This window comes from Narcine bancroftii, chromosome 2 (assembly GCF_036971445.1).
Source record: "Narcine bancroftii isolate sNarBan1 chromosome 2, sNarBan1.hap1, whole genome shotgun sequence".
NCBI lineage: Eukaryota > Metazoa > Chordata > Chondrichthyes > Torpediniformes > Narcinidae > Narcine > Narcine bancroftii.
In genome coordinates, this window is record NC_091470.1 from 294,634,429 (window position 1) to 294,660,524 (window position 26,096).

Consider the following 26,096-nt stretch of genomic DNA (forward strand, 5'->3'; position numbering starts at 1 on the left):
GGTTGCTGCCCGCCAAACTGTGAGGCGCCAAGATGCACGGTTTGAGGCGATATCAGCCCACTGGCGGTGGTCAATGTGGCAGGCACCAAGAGATTTCTTTAGGCAGTCCTTGTACCTTTTCTTTGGTGCATCTCTGTCACGGTGGCCAGTGGAGAGCTCGCCATATAACACGATCTTGGGAAGGCGATGGTCCTCCATTCTGGAGACGTGACCCACCCAGCGCAGCTGGATCTTCAGCAGCGTGGACTCGATGCTGTCGACCTCTGCCATCTCGAGTACTTCGACGTTAGGGATGAAAGTGCTCCAATGGATGTTGAGGATGGAGCGGAGACAACGCTGGTGGAAGCGTTCTAGGAGCCGTAGGTGGTGCCGGTAGAGGACCCATGATTCGGAGCCGAACAGGAGTGTGGGTATGACAACGGCTCTGTATACGCTTATCTTTGTGAGGTTTTTCAGTTGGTTGTTTTTCCAGACTCTTTTGTGTAGTCTTCCAAAGGCGCTATTTGCCTTGGCGAGTCTGTTGTCTATCTCATTGTCGATCCTTGCATCTGATGATATGGTGCAGCCGAGATAGGTAAACTGGTTGACCGTTTTGAGTTTTGTGTGATTATCCAACTGCACGAAAACCAACAAGGTCGGGTCAGATACAGCAATGAGCTCTCTGAACCCTTCTCCATTAACAATGGCGTGAAGCAAGGCTGCGTTCTCGCACCAACCCTCTTTTCAATCTTCTTCAGCATGATGCTGAACTAAGCCATGAAAGACCCCAACAATGAAGACGCTGTTTACATCCGGTACCGCACGGATGGCAGTCTCTTCAATCTGAGGCTCCTGCAAGCTCACACCAAGACACAAGAGAAACTTGTCCGTGAACTACTCTTTGCAGACGATGCCGCTTTAGTTGCCCATTCAGAGCCAGCTCTTCAGCGCTTGACGTCCTGCTTTGCGGAAACTGCCAAAGTGTTTGGCCTGGAAGTCAGCCTGAAGAAAACTGAGGTCCTCCATCAGCCAGCTCCCCACCATGACTACCAGCCCCCCCACATCTCCATCGGGCACAAGGCTTTAAGTGCTTGGTAAAAGAGCACAGCAGGTACCCAAAGGGCGATTTGGCTTGCCGGCGCTGGAAAAATATCACTAGTGGAAATTGGGTTCCAACCCCACCTACCGGCTTCCTGTCCCTTTCTAATCGATCAGATGTTCCCTCTGTACCCTCGGTTCCCATTAATGATACATCTGACCTTGCCGACGTTGAGCTTTAGAATTGCACTGGTTTCAACCCTTATCAGGCCATTCCTGCACTGACATCCTTCTGGGAAGATTCTAGTCCTTCCGGCTATGCACCCAACAGCTTATATTGGATTTGTGGGAATATGGCTTATACATACCTTGAACCCGACTAGAGTGGGACTTGTTGTATTGGTATGATTCAACCACATTTCCATCTTCTTCCTCCAGATTCCGATGAACATATTTCCACTCGATTACATTCCCCCATACAATGCCGTTCGGCTGAGATCGGCAAATGGGGGGATGACTGGCTCCCTGAACTCATAATTTCATACTATGGACCGGCTACGTGGGCACAGGATGGTTCATGGGGGTACTGAACTCCAATTTACATGCTTAATTGTCTAATCCGTTTGCAGGCTGTCCTAGAAATAATTACTAACCAGACAGCTACTGCCTTAGATTTGTTGGCAGAGAAACAACAGCAAATCCAGGCTACCGTTTATCAGAACCACCTAGCCCTGGACTATTTATTGGCTGCAGAAGGTGGTGTGTGTGTGGCAAGCTGAACCTCTCTAATTGCTGCCTTAAAATTGATAATAATGGACAAGCTGTTAAAGATATCTCTTCACGTATACGGAAACTCTCCCATGTGCCTGTGCCAACATGGCACCCCGCTGTTGGCTCATGGTTGTCTAAATGGTTCAGTGGCTCCTGGTCATGGATACATTCAGCACTTATCTTCATTGCCTTTATACTTCTTGCCTTAATACTGATCCCTTGCATCCTTCCTTGCCTCCAGTGTTTGGTTAGATGAGCCATTCGACAAATCAGTCCCATTATGGTTCTGCAACAACTGGATTATGCTGAAGCGGCAGAAAACCTTCTGAAACTATGGGAAAAAAATACCTCTATTATTTAGACAGGTTTGAAAGCGTAGCTCTTTTTAAGGGGTGGTTTGTAGGAGTTTAGAAACAGTTATTATTTTAATGGTAGGAGTTCTGAAACAGTTATAGAAGGTAGAAAGAAAAAAGTAAGGAAAAAGCTAAAATGTTCTTTGTGTAAAATGGCGCATGATAAAGCAGAACAAAGTAAACAAGATAACAGAGGAATTTAAGCAGACATAGAAATATGCAAGTACACACAAAGAGCTTGTTTCAGACAAATAGGGAAAAGTGCCAAACCAATCCAAGAAGGACAAATGTAAAATGTAAGGGGAGGTGAAGTGAAAATTGTATAAAAGCAAAGAGGCTTCCCGCCCTCGGGGTACTTTCCCGAGGTAAGAGGAGAGTACCCAACCTTGCAATGTTGTAAATATAAATAAATGTTCTTTGTTCTCAACTTTTGTCTCAAGCATATTTTGTGAACACGAAGGCACTTCTCACAAAGACACGAATTGCGCTTAGTGAGGCCCACCTGACCACAGGATCCAAACTCAGAGTTCCTTCATGGCAAGAGATTACCAGAAGTTCAAAGGAAATTATTCAAGTAAGTTGTGGAAGTCTGTAGGAAAGAGTGGAACTTTGCGGAATCCATCGCCAATAGACAATTAAGAATCGCATCCGGAGAACAAGAACCAGTGCTTTCGTTGTTAACACGAGGAGGCAGAGCAAAATCGGTGGAAGGGGCCTCATCTGCCAGCCCCGCCTTGGACCAATCCATCCATCCATCCATCTGGAACCAAAAGCCTGCTACTCCCATGCACGTTGGGCTCACCAGCCACCTCAGAACCCATGACGCTCGGTTAAGAGGAAATCATCCTCAAGGACGAGCCAGGCACTGCGGGATGAACAGGTTTCTCCTGAATTGCACGTGAGATGCCACAAATGAGTGCATGCAGCAGGTTGAAGCCCAGCTGGACTCTCGCGAGCCTTTGATGCTGCCATGTTGCCACGTTCGCTCAGCGCGCCCGCTCCTCCTTCCACCCAGCGGCACGGGGTCAAACGCCGTTTATCCAATCGCAGCCAGGAACCTTGGCTCCAATTGGGTCGTTTGGACGTCAATCACCGCGGAGGCGCTTGCGATTCGACTGCAGCCGTGCCCCGACGTCGAGCGGTCGAAGTTTGGGTTAATGTGATATTAAAGTGAGGTTAGTCTCCGTTCATTTCTTCTCTGATTCATTCTCTTCGTGGAGCAAACCATGGCTTTGAAGAACAAGTCTGCGGGATCGAAGAAAGGTGAGAGGGAGGCCGAGGGAGGTTGCACCCTGGAGCCGATGTGGTTTGCCGGTTCCAGGGAGGGAACAGGGCGCTGCGGGTCACCCGGGCCATGGGGTCCGGCTCTGGTCCATGGGGCCCGGCTCTGGCCCGCCTACCCACTGCGCTCTCACGTGGGGACTGATTGCATGTTTTGAAACCGACCTTTGCGGTTTCCCCGAGCTCTGGAGGTGACTCCACCTTGTGCTGTCGTGGTTATCGCTCGCGGATCATGTAAGATTTGTCTCCACTCCTGGAGATCGGAAGCACATTTGAACAGGGGTTTCATTCCTGAGTTTAGTTGCAGGCGCTAACGAACTGCGAAGGTGTTGCATTCTATTTTTCACTGGGCGTAGAGACCCGTTCTTCTCTCACTTTATTTAATCGATTGAAATTTCACGTTTCATGTGCTGCTGCAGTCATTGAAGTTGATACAGATCTTGTCTCAACAACCTTTGTGGGTTTATATTGTACAGCGAGAGATCCTTTAGTGTTGGAAGCTACCTGATCCTTTTTTTAAAAAAAGAATTAGTTGGTTTCCTTGATGATATTCATCAGTTTGAAGACGTTTGTTCCTTCTTGTGAAACTGAAAGTCATATCCCATTTATCCCATTCTTCCTTATTCTCCAGTAACTATAATCTTGCATGATCCGTGCGAGTTTTTTTTTCAGACCCTTTGTACCCAATGGGATGTAGACTCATTTATTGTATGGGGGAATATAAAGGGGAATATTGCCTAAATCCAACAATCCTGATCTAGGACACCTACAGGCAACTACAATATTTGCATAAAATCTTGGATCCTTATATTGTCTGCTTTTCATTTTTTTTTAAAAAAGTATCACCAATGTTTTTTCATCCCTTCCTTTACCTGGCATTCACAGGATACTTCAGTGTTAACCACCTTCTCTGTTTCATTATGAGCTTGTGAAGTGACTCTTCTTGATCTTTACTCTGTTCCTTGATATTTCCCACCTACTGACCTCTCAGCTTCCTTGACACTCTAAGTATATTTAGTAGCTTTGAAGTATGATAATGTGTTAGTTGCAACTGAATTTTTTGTCACCTGAACATTAGATATCGGACTAGGGTATCCTGCCTTTGGGAATACTGTCATTCATCAAGGTCATTATCCTCCCTTACTTATATAAATATTCCAAAATATATCAGTCTTTGTTTTGAGTAAACAATGACTGAACCTCAACGACCCTCCATGTAAAGCTTTAGAATTCTGTGTGAAAAATGTATTCAAATTTTAATCCCAAAGTGGCCTACCCTTTAATGTTGTAACTTGTGGTTCTAGATGCTTAAGCCACTCTAAACAATCTTCTTGCTTTGGAGCCCTGTGTGAATTCTGTCATTGAGATTATTTGTCATTCTTTTAAACTACAGAGTATACCATTCTAATCTATCTAGAGCATAGTGCCAGTCCTGAAAGTAATAAATGAATCTCTCACTATAGCAAGTACATTCCCTTTAAGATAAGGACACCAGTGTCTACAGCACTCTTGGTGAGTCCTCATCAAACACCCATATAATTGCAATAATTGAAGCCAATAGTTCCATTTTATTGGTAACAAGCTGTATCTATAAAGCTGTTAGAAGTAAAACAGGAAAGACTGCAAACACCATGGTTGAAGTAAAAACTCAGTGCTGGAGAAATTAAGCAGGTCAAACAGTGTACTTTAAATAGAAAGATCAAACATAAACGTTTTGGGTATGAGCCTTTCAAGGTATGGAAAAATGTTGGCAGGTGTCCAATTAAAAAAACGTAAGGGGGAGATGTGGTTGCAAAAGGAGGTGGTAATAGATGGAAAGGGGCGGGAGGGCACAGCAGCAAACAAGGGGAGGAGGGATGGCTAGATGAATAGAGGGGGTAGATGACTGAAGGAAAGGAGACAGGGGGAAGGGAGGTTAGCAGAAAGTGAAAAAGACAATTTTAATGCCATCTCGCTGAAGAGTACCCAGACAGAAAATCAGCTGTTGTTCCTTCAATTTATGGGTGGTCTTGATGGGGTAGTACATGAGGCATGTGAGTATGGAAATGGTTAGCTACTGAGAGGTCCCTGTCACTGGTGCGATCAGAGCAAAGGTGCTTACTGATACAATCTCCCAGTCTGCACTTGGTCTCTCCGATGTAGAGTAGGCTACAAAAGTGAGCACCAGATGCAGCAAATCAATCCTGTAGATTCAGTGAAGTGATCTCCCAGTCTCGTAGTTGATGTAGAAGTTGTACTCTATAAGATGTTTGAAATTCTAATTGTAGCAATTACATCAGTCATGCACAAGTTTGAATATCAAAAAATGCTGCAGATACTGAAAATTGAAATTAAGACTAAAAATGATGGAAACACTTGATGGGTCAGCAAGCATCTGTGGAAGAGAAATATTTACTATTAAGTATTAACTCTGTTTGCTGCCTGACCTGCTAATGACTTTTCAGCATTTTCTGATTTTACATGCTGTATGCAGTTTCTTCCTCAATTTTTTTTCATTTCACCAAGGATTGGTGAACATTTCAGATAATAGAATAAAACGAGGCTCTTAATCCAACATTACACCACAGGGAAAATCAGAATAATTTAACTACTTGTATTTTCTCACCCTGCTGTGCTACCATTGCAGAATATTGTCCAGCCAATTACTGTATTTTCACAAACATCTCCACTGTTGGATCTTTGCTTCATCCTTGTACGCAGAATTTGATCTGACTTGCAATCATAATTTTTATTGGTGCTATTAAGTACGGTAGATGTATTTTAACTGGGCAAATAGTCAGCACTGTATCACTCATTAATGTATCAAAATGATTTAAGTGAAAAGAAATCTAAATAAAACAATTGTTGCAGAAGGAAACATTTAATATTTTACAAATGGGCCACTAAGAACTTCAAGTAATTACCCACATTCTCAAAGTTTTATGTAATTTTCTCTATTCACTTTCTCCCTTTCTTCCTTTATGTAGATGTTGATCTCTACCCAATATCTTTTTTGGATTTGTCTCGAATATGAGTCAACAGTTACTTTATCACAGATGCATCATAGTTTATTATGATATTTCTTCAAATCGAATCCTGGTCTGTAGCTGATTTTCTTTTGTTTTCATTTTTTCTTTTCTCAAAAAATATAATGAAGCTACTTTTGCAAGAAGGTGGTTCACAGCTGAAATTAAAGTGCCTTATCTATACCTATCTTAAGATTTTTAACTGTTTACTTCTCAGAAAAAAAAATAATTTTATGCATAGAATTTTGTGAAAACTATAAATTGTGTGTCATAAGTAACATGAAGTCAGCTATTTAAGAAAATCCCTCTGGTCTTAATCTGTGGAGGAATCCCAGCAAACAAAAGAAAATAAAATTTAACAAAAATACGTAAGCAGTTTAATTAATAAATAATGGTTGCATTTAGCTTGAGCGGCTCTCCTGGGTTCTAGGTAATGAAGCATTACTTTGAAGTGTATGATTTTGATACATTATGGACATTTAAAAGACTTGGAAAGGCACATGGATGTAAGAATATTAGTGGGTAGGGGAAGGATGGGAATGATTGTGGAGTAGGTTTATTTGGGTTAGCACAATATTGTTCTATATATATATTGTAATTATTTCACTCTTTGATATAGTGAATTGGAGTTCCATTTTTGCTGGAATATAGTGACAATGCAACTTTTTGTCTGGATAAAGTCAGTAAAATGATGCATCATTTTAATTTAGCAGCCTGGATTTTTTTTGAATAGAGGTAGAGGTTTTGAAAAGATCTGTTACTCTAGATCTAGTTAAATGGTGGCAAATTGGGGTTGAATTTAACTTTGATGATCCATCTTTTTGATCTTGTACCACTTCATAACCTGGTATGAAATTAATGATCCTTCTGATTATAAGGAAAACCAAGTTCCATTTTTAATTATTTATGTTCAGTTTTAGTTATTTGGCTGAATTTATTTTCAATACAGTAGTTTATAAATGTTTCTGAAACTCTGAAGTTATAGTAGGCAAATCTGGAAGTTGGTCTTCAATCCATCCAGGGGTGGTTCACAGGATTGATAAGGGTAGATGATGTTAGGGTTGATCTTTTTGTAATGTGCTCTTTCTTTCTTTCTAAAGATTATTTTCTGAGTTTTCTGTTTGAATTTTTTTGTTCTGTATCAGAATATTTACAGAATATGGACTGTGCCCTTAGAATGGAAGTTATCTTCTTGACAATTTCGTAAGAGAATGCAAAAGAACTGAAATGCAAGCAAAGCTCAAAAATCCCTGTGACTCCTTATTTGGAAAAAGCAGTTTCATATTTCTTAGCATTCTTCATTTGTAGGTTTTTTTTAAAAAAGGCAGTCATTTGGGAAAGAGCAGAATATCCTGTTGAACTGTTTAGAAGCACATATCGGTTTAATCTGGTGAAATGCAAAGGAAAGCCAGGGAATTTGTGAAATGCATAGTCAGTTGCTTTTAAAATGAGTGGAATACATTGAGCTGACCAGCTGTCTTTCTGTTTGCTTCCCTATCCTTTTTTTCCTGAAAAAAATACTTCGAATCTTATTTTGCAACAAGCAGACTGAGAACTGGTTTAATGACCTAGAGATGCCTTGTTTTAAAAAAAAATTTAGAAGTAGAATTGGAAGGATGCATCAAATTTTAAATCTGGGCATTAACAAAGGAACAAATGTAGAACATTACAGCACAGTAGAGGCTCTTCAGATCACGATTTAATGCCAAAGTATATAAACCTACTCAACAAAGTAATTCTTCCGCGCCTCACACCCATAACCTTCTATATATTTTTTTGCATCTATTTGCCTGTCCAAGAATTTTTAAAAATGTCCTTTTTGTAGCAGCCTCCTCCACCACCCCAGGCAATGCATTCCATCTTTTGGTATTATCCCATAGGATGATGATGATGGTTCTTTTCAGTCAGTTTGTGGGGTTTTATATGAGGATACCCAACTCCTCAGAGGAACAGGTGTGTGAGTATGGGTTGCACAGGTCCAGACCCACCCTCGTGACAGCCCCTCTCAGGCCCAAGATGGCTGTGGGAAGTTCTGTTGCAGTGAAAAGCCAGACCAAGCTTTAGTGCAAGGGATGCCCTTCCATGCTCCACGACACAGGTTTGCTAGATGACTGTTGACCCAACAAGAGAGTTTGTCCACCCTATATAAAATATATACATAGATATAATGTCTGTGCTTATTTAAAAAAAAAACTTGTAACTGTATACCCTATCTATGACTCTCATGATCTTGTAGACCTTTATTAAGTTATCGCTCATCCTTTCTTGGTACAAACCTTGTCTAATAAGAAGCATTCTCCAATCCAGGCAAAATCCTGGTAAATTTCTTCTGCACCCTCTCCAAAGTGTCCACATCCTTCCTATAATGAGGTGACCAGAACTGAACACAATATTCCAAGTGTGGTTGAAGCAGAGGTTAAAACATCTGCAACATTACTTCACAACTCTTGAACTCGATTCCACAACTAATTAAGGCGAGCAAACCATAAGCCTTCATAACTGTCCTATCAACTTGCGTGGCAACCTTGAAAGATCTATGACTTCGGACCCCAAGGACCCTCTGTCCTTCCATACTGTTAGGAATCCAACCATTAACCATGTACTCTGCCTTCATTTGACCTTCTAAAATGCATCACTTCCTATTGATCTAGATTGAACTACATCTGCCACTTTTTCATCCAATTCTGGATCCTGTCTATATCCTCTTATAGCCTACAATAACCTTCTATACTATCCTCAACACTTCCAACCTATGTGTCATCTGCAAACTTACTTCTTTGTCAGGTTATTTAAAAAAAAAACCACAGAGCAGGGGTCCCAGAAAAGATCCCTGTGGAACTCCATTAGTCACTGACCTCCAAGAAGAATATGTTCCATCTACTACTATACTCTGCTTTCTGGAGGAAAGTCCATATTGAATCCACACAATGAAAGTACCTTGTCAAAGCTTTATTAAAATCCATATACCACCACATCCATTGCTCTATCTTCATCAATTAATTCCTTAAAAAAAAAATTCAATTGGGAGACATGACCTTCCCCTCACAAAGCCACGCTGACTATCCCTGAGAAGACTACATTTCTCTGAATGCTTGTAAATCTTGTCCCTAAGAATCCTCTCCAATAGTTTGCCCACCTCTGACATAAGATTCACTGATCTATAATTCTCAGGATTTTCCCCATTACCTTTTTTAAACAAGGGGACTACATTTACCATGCTCAAATCCTCCTTGGATTGTCAAGGGAGGATGCAAAGATAATTGCTAATGCCCCAGCCATCTCTTTCTGCTTCCTGGAGAAAACTAGAGGATATTTCATCTCGTCCAGGCGACCTATCAATCCTAATGTTTTTCAGAAGACTTCCTCTTTCTTAACCTTAACGTGCTCCAGCACATAAGCTTGTTCTGACCTCACCTTGATCAAGTTCTTTTTCTCTTGATAACACTGAAGCAAAATAGTCATTTAGGACTTCCCATACCTCCTCTTGCTCCAGGCACATGTTGCCTTCTTTATCCTTTAGCACCCCATCTTCACACGTCATCTTTCTATTCTTCACACATGCATAGAATGCCTATTGATTTTCCTTAATCTTGCTTGTCAAGGCATTCCCTTGCCTTAGTTAGCTCGCCTAACTAAGTCCTTTCTTAAAGTTCCGTCCTGGTAACTGTATACTTCTCATGAGCCTTTCCTGCTTTTGCTTCCTAAACCTTGCATATGCATCCTTCTTCCTCTTAACTCACCATTTTTTTCATGACTCAGTGGGACAAACCTATTCAGAACTCCACTCAATTGGTTCCGAAGCATCTTCCATGTGCTTCTGTGCTTTTCACCTAAAATATCTATGCCTAATTTACTCTCCCTGATTAGAACATAGAACACTACAGCATAGAAAACTGGTCATTCAGCCCTTCTTGTTTGTGCTGAAACATCATTCTGCTAGTCCCACTGATCGGTACCCATTCCATCACCCTCCAAACCTCTTGTATCTATCCAATTTATTCTTAAAATGTAAGTGAGCCCACATTTACATGTCAGACGGCAGCTCATTCTACACTCCCACCACTCTCTGAGTGAAGTAGTTTCCCCCTAATGTTCCCGCTGAACCTTTCCCATTTCACCCTAAAGTCACATCCTCTCATATTTATCTCTCCTAATATGTGTTAACAACCTACTCGCATTTGCTCTGAAGCCTCTACCCAATCTACCCTCATTCTTCTATTCTCCGAGGAATAAAGTCCTAACCTGTTGAATCTTTCCCTGTAACTCGATTCCTTTTTTGTATATTTTATTTATTCATCAAAATAAGGTATACAAGCAATTATAAAATACAAATATATATAATTTTTTCCCCTAATTCCCTCTCCTACCCCCCCCCCCCCCCCATTCCATCCCCCCCTTATAACTACATGGAGGGTGTCATCTCAACCCAGGGAAGAAAAGAAAATTTTTACTATATTTTTAAACTCATAATACTTCATATATGGGCTCCACACTTTAACAAAAATAGAATAATTATTATGTAAATTATGCTATCTTTTCCAATACAATACAGGATCTCATCTCCATGTGCCATCTTTGAATACTCAACTCGATCTCATTCTTCCAAGTAATAGCTATACACTTTCTCGGCACAGCTAGCACTAATCGAATAAATGCAATCTGAAACTTCTCTAATTTTAATTCTAAACTCAATGTCTTAATACATCCTAATAAAAATAATAAAGGATCAAGTGACCTGTAACTCAATTCATGAAGACCTGTCAACATCCTTGTAAATCTTTTCTTTCAATCTTACTGATATCCTTCCTGTAATTTGGTAACCAGAACTACACACAAAACTTCAAATTTGGCCTCACCAATGTCTTATACAACCTCATCATAACATCCCAAATCCTGTACTCAATACTTGATTTATGAAGGCCAAGATGTCAAAATCTTTCTTTACAACCCTGTCTATTGGAGACATCACATTCACGGAATTATATATCTGTATTTCTAGATCCCTTTGTTCCTCCGCACTCCTCAGTGCCCTACCATTTATGTCCTTCCTTGGTTTGTCCTTCCAAAGTCCAAGACCTCACACTTGTCTGCATTAAATTCCATCTGCCATTTTCTGGCCCATTTTTCCAGTTGGTCCAGATCCCTCTGCAAGCTTTGAAAATCTTCTTGGCTGTCAGCAAACTTGTTGATCCAATTTTCCATTTTATTGTCCAGATAATTGATATAGACAGCAAACAATAATGCTCCGAGCACAAATCCCTGAGGCACACCACTAGTGACAAGCCTCCAGTCTTGTGAAGTAATTATCCACTACAACTCTGACTTCTACCATTCAGCCAACTTCGAATCCAATTTACAACCTCTCCATGGATACTCTGTGTCTGAACCTTATGAAATAATCTCCCATGTGGGACCTTCTCAAAGGCCTTACTAAAGTCCATGTAGACAACATCCACAGCCTTTCCTTCATCTACTTTCTTGGTAACCTCCTTGAAAAATACAATAAGACTTGTTAAACATGACCTACCATGCATAAAGCCATGCTGACTATCCTTAATCAGCCCTTGGCTGTATATCCGATCTCTCAGAACACATTCCAATAATTTACCTACTACTGAAGACAGGCTCTCTGGCCTGTAATTTTCTAGTTTACTTTTGGATCATTTTTTAAATAACGGAAGAGCATGAGCTACCCTCCAATCCTTTGACACCCCACCTGTGGCTAAGGACATTTTAAATATTTCTGCCAGGGCCCCTGCAATTCCTAAACTAGTCTCCCTCAAGGTCTGAGGGACTGTCATGTCAGGCCTAATCCTATCATAATTAGCCTTTCCCCATTTTTTTTTACCATTTTATCTGCTTCTTTCCTTGTCCATAGCTATCCTAAAGCTCAGAGTTGTGGTCAATATCACCAAAATGCTCCCCAACTGAGAGGCCTGTTACCTGACCAGGTACATTACTCAGTACTAGATCCAATATGGCCTCTCCTCCAGTCGGCTTGTCCACACGGTGTTTCAGGAATCCTCCTTGGACACACCTGACAAATTCTACCCCAATATCCCTCTTGCAGAAAAGAGGTACTTAATTAGTATTCTGGTTTCTGTTGTGCAGTATAAAATTTGAATATTCTCTTTTTTTAAAATAATGTACATTTTATCTTTCTAGAGAATGTAATGAAAAATGTTTTTGGGTTGAGCATTTGATACTTCTACCTATATTTCCATTTTCTTGTTGTGGTTCATCAAAGTATTGTGATGTTTGCAGCACCAATGGGTGCTATTCAGAGTTGTATTTGTGCTATAACTCTACAGTAACAGAATGAAAAGCCTTACTCTTTCTTTTCAGTACTCCACTCCAAAGGTTGATTCAATTTTTCCTTTAAAGCACATAGTAGCTAAATTTGCCTCCTGATGGGGGTGGGGTGGAGTGGAGTGTAAAACAGTGGGGCAGTATTTATCAGTGATGTCCCAGTGCTCCAGGGACTTGCCTTTAACCCTATTTCAATGGAGTTTACATGTTCTCATTTTGGGTTTCCTGGGTGTTCAGGTTTGCTCCCAATGCCAAAGGTGTGCTGGAATCTCAACTGGCCTCTGTAAGTTGATCCTTGCTGTATGTGGCAGAAGAATCAAGTGAGAGATTTAAAAAAAATCGGAATTCTGATTTATTATCATGAACCAGTCATGAAATTCAGTGTTTTGTGGCACCATCATAATGCAAACATGCATCTTATGACATTTCTATATTAAAAAAAAAACCCATGGTGCATGAAAAGTAAGGGAATGTCTTTGGTTCATTGATTATCCAGGAATCTGATGGCAGTGGGGGAAAAGGTGTCTTTGTGCCGCTGAGTGCTCATCTTTAGGCTCTGATGGAAACAGAGTGAAGAGGGCATAGTCTGTGTTGTGGGGTCTTTGAGGATAAAGCAGCTTTTTTATGACACTGCTTCATGTAGATGGAGTGAAGTCTGGTGCTTGTGATGTCGCAGGCCGAGTTAATAACCCTCTGGAGTTTATTCTTGTCCTGAGAGTTGACGTCTCCATACCAAGCAGTGATGCAACCTGTCAGAAAGCTCTCCACGGTACACTTGCAGAAGTTTATGAGAGTCTTTGTGAGGTGTCTGAGGAGATTTGGTTTGTCACCAAAGTATAGCCATTGGTGAGCCGCCTTTGTGATTGCATCAACGTGGAGGCTCCAGGACAGATCCTCTGAGATGTTGACACCTAGGAGTTTGAGGTTCTTGACCCTCAATAGGGGACTGGGTTGTATTCCCCTGACTTCCTTTTTTTAAAAAAACTTTATTTATGAATATATATAAAATATATAGTAAACAAAACAAACCAACCCCCCCAAAAAAGAAAAAAGCTATATACTCCCACCCCCTCCCCATAATTCCCCTCCAAAAAAACTCCCTCTACGGAGGGATAAATAAAAAAAATATTTTAGTTACTTCTTCATTGCTGCAGAATGTGCCAAACCTTCACATTTATATAAAAAAACCCCACAAAACACCAAAAATAATAACTATTACACTTCCAAACTCATACATTTCAGATATGGAGACCACATCTTCACATAACATATTTTACGTAATAATTATTCTTTTTATCTTTTCCAAACAAATAAAAGGTTTCATTTTATTATGCCAACAGTTCATGTTCAAATCCACATAATTTTTCCACGTAATCGCAATACATTTCCTAGCCATTGCTAATGCTAACCGAATAATCTCAATTTGAAATCTATCCATTTTTAAACCCGTTGTTAAAGTTGTAATATATCCCATTTACAAAAGCAGTGGATCTAATATTAAAGTAATCTCAAATAAATCCTCCAAAATCTCTTTATCACACAATCAGACAGAATGAAAAAAGTACCAATTTGAGTACCACAACGAAAACATAAATCCAAATTATGATATCCATATCTTATTAACTTTTCCTGAGTTAAATACAACTGATGTAGAAAATTATAATTCACCAAACTATATCGTACATTAATCAATTTAGTCACACTATCTTCACACGTAGTAGTCCATTCTTCTTGGGTTAATTGTAAAGATAAATCTTTTTACCATTTAATTTTTGATTTATCTAAATCCGGTTTAGCCATTTTTTCCTTGCAACAAAGAACACATTTCTGAAATAAATCCCTTTTTTGGCCCATTTACAATTAAATTTTCAAATTTAGTTAACTTGGGTATCAGAATTCCCGCTCAAAAGTTTTTGTGACTAAAGCACGTACTTGAAAATATGTAAACAAAGAATTTAATGGCACCTCAAATTTTTCCCGAAGCCTATCAAAAGAAAGAAATATCCATCTTCAAAACAATCCATTAACACTTTAATATCTTTCAACTGCCAAATCTTTAAATACTGATTATTCATTGAAAAGGATATTAATTTATTCTGATATAATGGAATTTATAATGAAACCTTATTTCCAAATATCATAATACTAGTACGTTATAATGCAAAAATGAGGAGTCAACCTAAATATAAATTGATGTATAATAGAGTCAGAAATCTGCTAATTCCACTTTAGCCCAGCTAGGAGGTTGATTAACATCAACATCCTATTAATAAATTTTCACTGGGCTGCTTCATAATTCTGGAAATGAGGCAATTGTAGTCCCCCTAATGCACATTTCCATGTCAATTTTTGCAACAATACTCATTCTTATTGCTGCATTTAACTCTTTTATATAAAAAAAAATCTTTGGAAGCGAACATGGAATTGATTGAAAAAGGTATTCAATATGAGGAAAAAAATTCATTTTAACACAGTTCACACATCCCATTAATATCAAAGGAAGATTTTTCCATTTAATTAAATCATCTTTTATTTTTGTTAATAAGGAAATATAGTTCAACTTGTACAAATGTTGATAATCCGCATCAACCATTGCCCCATAATATTTAATCATCTTAGTCCATCTAAGATGTGTAATCCATTTACAAACAGTATAATCTTCCTCCATAATTGGTAATATTTCACTCTTATCCCAATTAACCTTATAACCAGACATTTCTCCATATTGTACGAAACAATTTTGTAAATGTCGTAACGATTGCTGAGGATTTGTTAAGTGTTTTAATACATCATCTGCAAACAAATTAATCTTGTATTCCTCTTCATTTATTTTAATCCCATTAATACTATTATCTTGTCTTATTGCTTGGGCTAACTGTTCTATTACCAATGCAAACAAGGCTGGTGACAAAGGACAACCTTGCCTAGTGGAATGTGTTAAATTAAATGTCACCACTCTTGCCAAAGGATTTTTTTATATAAGGCTTTAACCCAACCAGTAAAAAAAAAAGGTCCAAACTTGAATATTTCAAGTACTTTTAATAAAAAGTACCATTCAACTCCATCAAATGTATTTTCCACATATAATGCCAGTATCATTGATTCGTTCAAAAAAATGTTTTCTTTCCTTCAAATTACTTTATATTTTGTACTCTTTTAAACTGTTTATTTTTTTTAATTTAAAAAAATTTTCACTCTATGAACCATATTAATCAAAATACACAAACATTTCCCTCTTGAATATGCACAGTGTAATTTTCTCCCCTTCCCCTTCCCCTTCCCCCCCTTCCCTCCCTCCTTCCCAACCCCCCCCCCCCAAACCCATTAAACGTTCAACAGATACAATACAATAAACCCATTAAACAATGTCATCACACAATGAAAATAAACAAGAAAATTGTGTCAGCTACTTTTACACACTGGGTCAGTTCATTTCGTCGTCTTCTCATTCTATCATTTTAGGGGGTGGAGGTCCGCGGTAGGTCCTCTCTGTTGTGTTCCATGTACGGTTCCCAAATTTGTTCAAATAATGTCACTTTATTTTTATTTTTTAAATTATATGTTATTTTTTCCAATATATTTATTCATTTCCATGTACCATTGCTGAACTATCAGGCTCTCTTCTGATTTCCAAGTTGACATTATACATTTTTTTGCTACAGCTAAGGCTATCATAATAAATCTTTTTTGCGCTTCATCCAGTTTGAGGCCTAATTCTTTACTACTTGTATTACTTAGAAGAAAGATCTCTGGATTTTTTGGTATGTTGTTTTTTGTGATTTTATTTAATACCTGATTTAGATTTTCCCAAAACTTTTTCATTTTCTCACATGCCCAAATTGCATGTACTGTTGTTCCCATTTCCTTCTTGCAGTGAAAACATTTATCTGATAATGTTGGGTCCCATTTATTTAACTTTTGGGGTGTGATATATAGCCTGTGTAACCAATTGTATTGTATCATGCGTAACCTCGTGTTAATTATATTTTTCATAGTTCCGGAGCATAGCTTTTCCCATATTTTATTTTTTATCTTTATGTTTAGATCTTGTTCCCACTTTTTGGGTTTGCAGCTTATTTCATCATTTTCTTTCTCTTGCAGCTTGATGTACATGTTTGTTATAAATCTTTTAATTATCATTGTGTCTATAATCACATATTCAAAGCTGCTTCCTTCTGGTAACCTCTGTCTGCTTCCCAATTTGTCCTTTAAGTGGGTTTTCATTTGGTGGTATGCAAACATCGTACCATGAGTTATTCCAAATTTGTAGTTAATTTGTTGAAATGATAATAAATTATTTCCCAAAAAAACAATTTTCTATTCTTTTAACCCCTTTTCTCTCCTATTCTCTAAAGGAAAGGCTATCTATTGTGAAAGGGATTAGTTGATTTTGCGTAAATAATAATTTTGGTAGTTGATAATCTTTTTTTTCTTTCTACGTGAATCTTCTTCCAAATGTTAAGCAGATGGTGCAGTACTGGTGAACTTCTATATTGAACCAGTTTTTCATCCCACTTATAAAGTATATGTTCTGGTACCTTCTCCCCTATTTTATCTAGCACTATCCTGGTCCAATCTGGTTTTTCCCTTGTTTAATAAAAATCTGATAGATATCTTAATTGTGCTGCTTTATAATAATTCTTAAAGTTTGGTAGCTGCAAACCACCTTGTTTGTACCATTCTGTTAATTTATCTAGCGCTATCCTCGGTTTCCCCACTTTCCATAAGAATTTCCTTATTATTTTGTTTAGCTCATTGAAGAATTTCTCTGTTAAGGGAATTGGCAATGATTGAAATAGGTATTGTATCCTTGGGAAGATATTCATTTTAATGCAATTTACCCTTCCTATCAGTGCAAGTGGGAAATCTTTCCAATGTTCAAAGTCATCTTGTAATTTCTTCATTAATGGCTGATAATTTAATTTGTATAGATGGCCGAGATTATTATCTAGTCTAATACCTAGGTATCGAATTGCTTATGTTTGCTATTTAAATGGTAATTCTTTTTTAAACTTTGTGAAATTCGCGTTATTAATCGGCATCGCTTTACTTTTATTTGCGTTGATCTTGTACCCTGATATTTCTCCATATTCCTTCAATTTCTTATGTAATTCTTTTATTAATAATTCTGGTTCTGTTAAGTATACTATGATGTCATCTGCAAATAGACTGATTTTATATTCCTTTATTTTTTTATCCCTTTTATTTTCTGTTCTTATCAGTTCTACCAATGGTTCTATTGCTAAAGCGAACAGTGAGGGAGACGGTGAACATCCCTGCCTAGTTGACCTGCTTAATTTAAATTGGTTCGATTATATATCCATTTACTGTCACCTTTGCCATTGGACCCTTGTATAATGTTTTAATCCAATTAATATATTTCTCTGGTAGGTTGAACCTCTGTAATATTTTGAATAAATAATTCCATTCTACCCTGTCAAAGGTTTTCTCTGCATCTAAAGCAACAGCCACTGTTGGTGTCTTATTTCCTTGTACTGCATGGATTAAGTTATTGAACTTACAAAATTTGTCCGTTGTTCGTCTTTTCTTAATAAATCCAGTTTGATCTAGTTTTATTATTTTTGGTACACAGTCGGCCAAACTGTTTGCTAATAGTTTTGCTATTATCTTATAATCTGAGTTAAGTAGAGATATTGGTCTACACGATGCTGTTGTTAGTGGATTTTTCCCCATCTTTGGTATTACTGTAATTATTGCTGTTTTACATGAATCTGGCATGTTTTGTGTTTCTTCTATCTGATTCATTACTTCCAGGAGAGGAGGAATTAGTAACTCTTTAAATGTTTTATAGAATTCTATTGGGAATCTGTCCTCCCCAGGCGTTTTATTGTTCGGTAGCTTTTTTAATATATCTTGTATTTCCTCCATTTCAAATGGTTTTATCAATTTGTTTTGCTTCTCTTCTTGCAATTTCGGTAGTTCAATTTTAGATAGAAACTCATCTATTTTGTCTTTTTTCCATTCGTTCTCAGTTCTGTATAATTGCTCGTAGAATTCCTTAAAGTTTTCATTGATCTCTGTTGGGTTATATGTAATTTGTTTGTCCTTTTTCCTTGATGCCAATACCATTCTTTTAGCTTGTTCTGTTTTAAGCTGCCAAGCTAGTATTTTGTGTGTTTTTCTCCTCGCTCGTAATACTTCTGCTTTATTTTCATTATGTTCTTCTCCACCTTATACATTTGTAGTGTTTCGTATTTTTTTTTTGTCCACCAATTCTCTTCTTTTTGTTATATCTTCCCTTGTTGCTACTTCTTTTTCCGTACTTACTATTTCCCTTTCCAGCTGTTGTATTTCCCGATTGTAGTCCTTTTTCATCTTAGTCACATAACTTATTATCTGCCCTCTGATGAAGGCTTTCATTACATCCCATAATATTAATTTGTCTTCCACTGGTTCCGTATTTATTTCAAAGTACGTTTTAATTTGGTGCTCAATAAATTCTCTAAAATCCTGTATTTTAAGTAGCATGGAGTTTAATCACCATCTATAGGTTCTTGGTGGGATGTCCTCCAGTTCTTTTGGAATTTATGGGGGGGGGGGGGGGGGTTTGACGGTGGATAGACAATGGAAAACATTCACAGATCTAATGGAAGAATTGCAGAAATCGTTTATACCAGTTTGGCATAAAAATAAACCAAAAAAGGTGACTCAACCGTGGATAAAAATGGAAATTAGAGACAGCATTATGTCCAAAGAGAGAGCATATCAATTGGCCAAAAAAAGTACCAAATCCGAAGACTGAGAACAGTTCAAGATGCAGCAAAGGAGAACAAAGGGATTAATCAAGAGGGCAAAAATAAATTACGAAAGTAAGCTTGTGGCAAACATAAAAATCAACTGCAAAAGCTTTTATAGATATGTCAAGAGGAAAAGATTGGTGAAATCCAGAGTAGGTCCCTTGCAGTCAGAATCAGGGGAATATATAATGGGGAATTAGGAAATGGCAGACCAATTAAATTCTTACTTGAGTTCTGTTTTCACAAGAGAGGATACAAATAACCTCCCAAGGATGTTGGGAAACATAGAGACTAATGCAAGGGAGGAGCTGAAAGAAATCAGAATCTATAAGGACACGGTCTTGGGGAAATTGAAGGCCGATAAATCTGAAGGGCCTGATAATCTACATCCTAAGGTACTTAAGGAAGTGGACATTCAGATAGCAGATGCTTTAAGAATTATTTTCCAGAACTCTATAGACTCAGGATCAGTACCCATGGATTGGAGGGTAGCTAATGTTACCCCACTATTTAAAAAAGGGGGTAGAGAATAAGCGGGGAATTATAGGCTGGTGAGCCTTACATCAGTAGTGGGCAAAATGATGGAATCCATTATTAAGGATGTAATAGCGGAGCATATGACTAGCAGAGAAGGGATTGGAGAGAGTCAACATGGATCTACAAAAGGTAAATTGTGCTTGACAAATCTATTGGAATTCTTTGAGATGGTGACAGGTAAAATAGATGGGGAGAGCCAGTGGATGTGGTATACCTGGACTTCCAAAAGGCCTTTGATAAGGTCCCACATAAACGACTGGCATGCAAAATCAAGGCTCATGGGATTGGGGGCAAGGTATTGATGTGGATTGAGAACTGGTTGGCAGATAGAAGGCAGAGAGTTGGGATAAACGGCTCATTTTCTGAGTGGCAGGCTATGACCAGTGGGGTGCCACAGGGATCTGTACTGGGACCACAGCTGTTCACAATTTACATTAATGATCTAGAAGAGGGGATTGGATGTAATATCTCCAAATTTGCAGGCGACACTAAGCTAGGAGGGGTTGTATACACTGAAGAAGGGGTCAGGAAGCTCCAGTGTGATTTGGATAAATTTGGGGACTGGGCAGATACATGGCAAATGCACTACAATGTGGATAAATGTGAGGTTATCCACTTTGATAATACAAACCGAAGGGCAGATTACTATTTGAATGGCAATAGATTGGGAGATGGGGAAATGCAGAGAGACCTAGGGGTTCTTGTGCGCCAGTCACTGAAGGCAAGCATGCAGGTACAGCAGGCGGTTAAAAAGGCAAATGGTATGTTGGCCTTCATATCAAGAGGGTTTGAGTATAGGAATAAGGATACCTTACTGCAGCTGTACAGAGCCTTGGTGAGACCACAACTGGAGTATTATGTGCAGTTTTGGTCACCTTATCTGAGGAAGGATGTTCTTGCAATGGAGGGAGTGCAAAAGCGATTCACCAGGCTGATACCTCGAATGGCAGGAATGACTTATGAGGAAAGATTGCGCAATTTGGGATTGTACTCGCTGGAGTTTAGAAGATTGAGAGGGGATCTCATAGAGACATATAAAATTCTGGCAGGACTGGACAGAATATATGCGGAAGGGATGTTTCCAATGGCGGGGGAGTCCAGAAACCGGGGCCATGGTTCGAGGATAATAGGCAAACCATTTAGGACCGAGATGAGGAGAAATTTCTTTACCCAGAGGGTGGTGAATCTGTGGAATTCATTGCCACAGTGGGCAGTAGAGGCAGGCTCATTGAATATATTTAAGAGGGAATTAGAGATATTTCTTCAGTATAAGGGAATTGGGGGTTATGGAGAGAAGGCGGGGATGGGGTACTGAACTTTAAGATCAGCCATGATCTCATTGAATAGCGGAGCAGGCTCGAAGGGCCGAATGACCTACTCCTGCTCCTATCTTCTATGACAGGGGTGAGTGATCCGATAACAATCTAGCTTTATATTCCATTTTCCTAACTCTCTTGGATATGGGCTGACAACAGGAACAGGTCAATCCTTGAGTATGTTTTATGTCTACTCGAATAATATGAGTATTCCTTCTCCTTTGGGTATTGTCTCCATATATCCAAAAGTTGCATTTCCTGCATTGATGTAACCATAAATTTGGCTACTTTGTCCTTTCTGCTAGTCTTTTGTCCAGTTTTATCCATCTTTGAATCCAAGTTAAGGTTAAAGTCCACTCCTATCAATATATTCCCCTGCATATCTACAATCTTCAAAAAAAATATCTTGCATAAACTTTTGATCCTCTTCATTAGGTGCATATATATTGACCAAATTCCAGAGTTCTGAATATATCTAATATTTTACCATTACATATCTCCCTGCTGGATGTATTATTTCCTCCTCTATTTTGATTGGTACATTTTTATTGATTAATATAGCTACTCCTCTGGCTTTTGAATTGTATGATGCTGCCGTTACATGCCCTACCCAGTCTCTCTTTAATTTCTTGTGTTCCACTTCAGTTAAATGAATTTCTTGCACGAATGCTATATCAATTTTTTCTTTTTTCAGTAAATTTAATGGCCTTTTCCTTTGATTTGGTTATGTATTTAATTAATATTTATAGTCATATAGTTCAACATGCCCATCTCATACTCTGTTTACATCTCATTTCCGCTTCCTTACCACCACCTTTCCCCCTTTTCCCATTTTCATTTCTGTTTTCTTTTTTTGAACGCACTGTATGACAACACTTCTAAAACATAAAATTTTTCAACCATTCCCACATCTAAAATTCCCTTAACCCAGAGTGTTTCTCCTCCCCCCGCCCCCCCCACCCCCACCATCCCCTCCCTCTCTGAGTCATCCTTTGTTTCTTGCTGGGCAATCACAACTCCCTTCTCCATTCGGACTGCAAACCCATTCGCAATTGTCAACTGATATTGCAGTGACTGTTATTCTCTTCCACCCAACCCCCTCCAGAAAAGACTTTTATCTTCACATTGCAACAAAGCTCCCCCTCTTTTTCTTTTTCTTTTTTAACCCCTCCTCTTATTCCCCCCCTTTCTCCCTTACTTCCCTTTTCTTCCATCCTTTAGTTCTTACTTGTACATTATTTTTACTTCTTTATATGTAGTTTGTCATCATTCTTTGCGCTTGTTACCATCTCCCTGTCTTGCAGGAGTTCTGCACGTTCTCGTGCTTTCTCCGGATCTGAGTACAGTCCGTTTTGCTGCCTCAGGATAACTATTTTAAGCACCACTGGATATCCTAATGTAAATTTATAGCCTTTTTTCCATAGGATTGATTTTGCTGTGTTAAAATCCTTCCTCTTTAGGAGCTCAAAACTTGTGTCTGGGTAGAAAAAATTTTTTTTGACCTTTGTATTCCAGTGGTTTTTTTGTCTTCTCTAATTTTATTCATTGCCTTCTCCAATATATTTTCTCTTGTCATGTTTCTCAGAAATTTTACTAAAACGGATTTTGTTTTTTGTTGTGACTGTGGTTTCGGGGCTAATGTTCTGTGTGCCCTTTCTATTTCCATTCCTTCCTGAATTTCTGGCATTCCCAGGACTTTTGGGATCCATTCTTTTATAAATTATTTCATATCTTTGCCTTCTTCATCTTCCTTTAGGCCCACTATCTTTATATTGTTTCGCCTACTATAGTTTTCCATTATATCCATCTTCTGAGCTAACAATTTCTGTTTTTCTTTAACTTTTTTTGTCACTTTCTTCCAATTTTCTTTTTTAAGTTGTTCACTTCAGTTTCTACCACCATTACACGTTCTTCCACATTTTCTAATCCTTTCCCTACATCTTCATCTTGAAAATTTTTTTTATCTATGTGCTGTCCATTCATTTTACCTCCTATTCCTCTGCAGAACTTGGTGTTCTTCTTCTTCTGTGTCTACTCTTGGGTTTGTGTCTTCTCTTTATCTTCCTTGTATCTGTGTCTTTTCTGACTTTCTTGTTGAGCTGCTTGTCTCAGTTTGTTGTGTATTTTTTTCCATGGTTTCTTGATGTTGGTCCTCTTCTGGGCTGGTTTATCTGTTGTGTTTCTTGCTTCCTTTTTTCTTTCTCACCCCTCCCTTTCCCGTTGCTTTCCATCTGGGAGCCCTGGTGTTGGGCATCTCTCAGCTGTTCATGCTGTGGAGTTTCACTCCACAGCTGGCCCCCTCCTGTCGGTGTTTTCCTTGTTATGCGCAGTTGTGCACCTCTGTTTGGCTCAGTGAGCCATTTTTGCAGTCCTGCGGTCGGTGGGTCACAACCCTACGGGGTCTCCACTAACCTCGGGGAGCGAGCTCCTCTTTCCACAGCGGGTCCCTGCTTTTTCGTGCAGATAAGACCTTCACCTTTCTCTTCTGGTGTCTTTCCTTCTTCCCGTTTTTGGTTTTTCTCCACACCTTTATTTTTTATTTGTTGTGATTTGTGTGTCTGGGGCTTTACTTTTTTTCTTCTTTTCTGGAGAGGGCTGGTATTCTCCTACAGGCCACTACTCCATCACGTGACTCCTCATTCAAACAATGTCTTAATGCATTAATCAACATCAATAATCTAACAATATTATTGGAAAAAAATTATTCTTAATAAAATCTGCTTGGTCAACATGTATTAAATGTGGTAAATACTTTGCAAGTCTGTTTGCCAACACCTTAGCTACTATCTTGTAATCTACATTCAATAAAGATATTAGTCGATATGACACAACCTTCAAAGAATCTTCCTTTTTTTGGAATAACTGTAATTATAGCTCGATTAAAAAGATTCCAGAAATACTTGCTCTTCTGTAGGTTGTTTAAGAACATCCATAAAAACAGGAGACAGAACCTCATAAAATTCTTTATAAAACTCTACCATAAACCCATCTTCTCCAGGCGATTTTCCATTTTGCATATTCAATATAGCTTCTTTAATTTCTAGATCAGTAAAAGGAACTTTCAATTCTGTCCTATCTTTATCTTCCAAAACCAATAAATTCAAACCAGCTAAAAAGGACTCAACATGTTCTTTATAGTGAATTACTTTAGAAGTATATAAATTCTAATAAAATGAACAAAATTCATCATTAATTTCCTGAGGTTTAAAAGTAACTCCTGTGTTATTTCTTATAGCATTTATTGTCCTTGATGCCTGAGCAGTCTTTAACTGCTAAGCTAAAACCTTATGTGCTCTTTCTCCGAAGTCAATAATGCTGTTTAGATCATTGTATTCATTTTTCATATTTATATGTTTGCATTGTATTATAACGTAATTTTAACTTGGTCAAAAAAGCCTTTTTATCCTCCGTTGAATTTCGCTGTAATTCCTTTTCTAATATAGTTATTTCCTTCTCCAAAATTTGGCTCTCTGCCAAATACTGTTTCTTAGTCTTGCAGAATAACTGATTATCAAATCTCTTAAATAAGCTTTTACAGCATCCCACAAAATAAATGTACTTTGCACTGAATTTGTATTAATTTGCAAATAAGACTAAATATGATCTTTATTATAACATAAACTTTGGTTGCTTCAATAACATCCCATTAAATCTCCACTGATAAAAGGTCTCTACATTTTCCAAACCTGAACATGTACTTAACAATAAGGAATGATCAGGCAAAATCCTACTCTTATACTCTGCGTGTATAAATCTATCCTGTAATTGTGCTAATGCTTAAAAAAAAAAGTCAATTCTCGATAAAGAGTCATGTCTGGGTGAATAAAAAGAAAGTATTTTTCTGTCGGATTCAATTTTCTCCAAATTTAAATCTTTCATTAAGTCTAACATCCGTTTAGCCATTTTGGTTCTTTTTACAATTTTTGGGGATTTATCCAACATTGGATACAAAACACAGTTAAAATCTCCACCAACCAAAATGTTTTCATTAGCTTGACCCAAATTCAAAAAAGTTCCAGAAATAAATTCTTCATCTTCATTGGGTGCATAAACATTCATCAAAGTCCAAACTTCATTAAAAATTTTACATTTCACCAAAAGCACTCTACCCGGTGTGGCAGAGAATGATTCCAACTGGAACAGTATCCTCTTATGGTCTAAAATAGCAAGACCTCCAGCTTTAGAATTAAATGAAGATGCAAAAACATGTCCTATCCAATCTCTTTTCAATTTCATGTGTTCTTTCTCTGACAAGTGAGTTTCTTGCAGAAAAACAATATCAACCTTCATTTTCTTTCTATATCCCAAAATTTTATTTCTTTTAATTGGGTTATTTGAAGTCCTTTAACATTAAAACTCAAAAAATTTAAATGAGCCATAACTTAATTCCCTCCTAAGATTGACTATGTATATGAAACCCTTAAAAACCCCCCCCCACAATAAAAAAAACCTTTATTTAAAAAAAAACACCCTACTACTACAAGAGTAATACCCCACTTTATTGACCGGGTACGGTCAATACCACAAGTGGCAGATGACTTTAGAAATAGCAGAGTCAACCACCACCCTCCCCAACTGAACATTAAAATACATATATCCCTTATAATTCATCCCAGTGATTCCACCCCACATTGAGCTTGAGCTTCATCTTCAACATCAATCAACGATTCTAATTCCACTTTTTCCCGTTCGCATTCCCATTCTTAACCTCAGGCATTTTCCCCAATGATTTCTTCAGATCTGGTAAGG

The 26,096-nt window shown here is 38.3% G+C and overlaps 1 protein-coding gene across 3 annotated transcripts in view; it reads left to right on the forward strand.

Moving 5' to 3' along the window:
- Positions 1-3,219: 3,219 nt before the first annotated feature.
- Positions 3,220-26,096, forward strand: part of asph (aspartate beta-hydroxylase) — a 175,919-nt gene continuing 153,042 nt past the window's right edge. Inside the window, exon 1 of one of the 3 annotated variants that reach the window (XM_069921406.1) lies at positions 3,220-3,404. In XM_069921406.1, the coding sequence (XP_069777507.1) occupies positions 3,368-3,404 (37 nt within the window). In that variant the 5' untranslated portion in view covers positions 3,220-3,367. The remainder of the gene's footprint in view (positions 3,405-26,096) is intronic. The other 2 variants (XM_069921404.1, XM_069921405.1) reach the window with 2 other exon arrangements.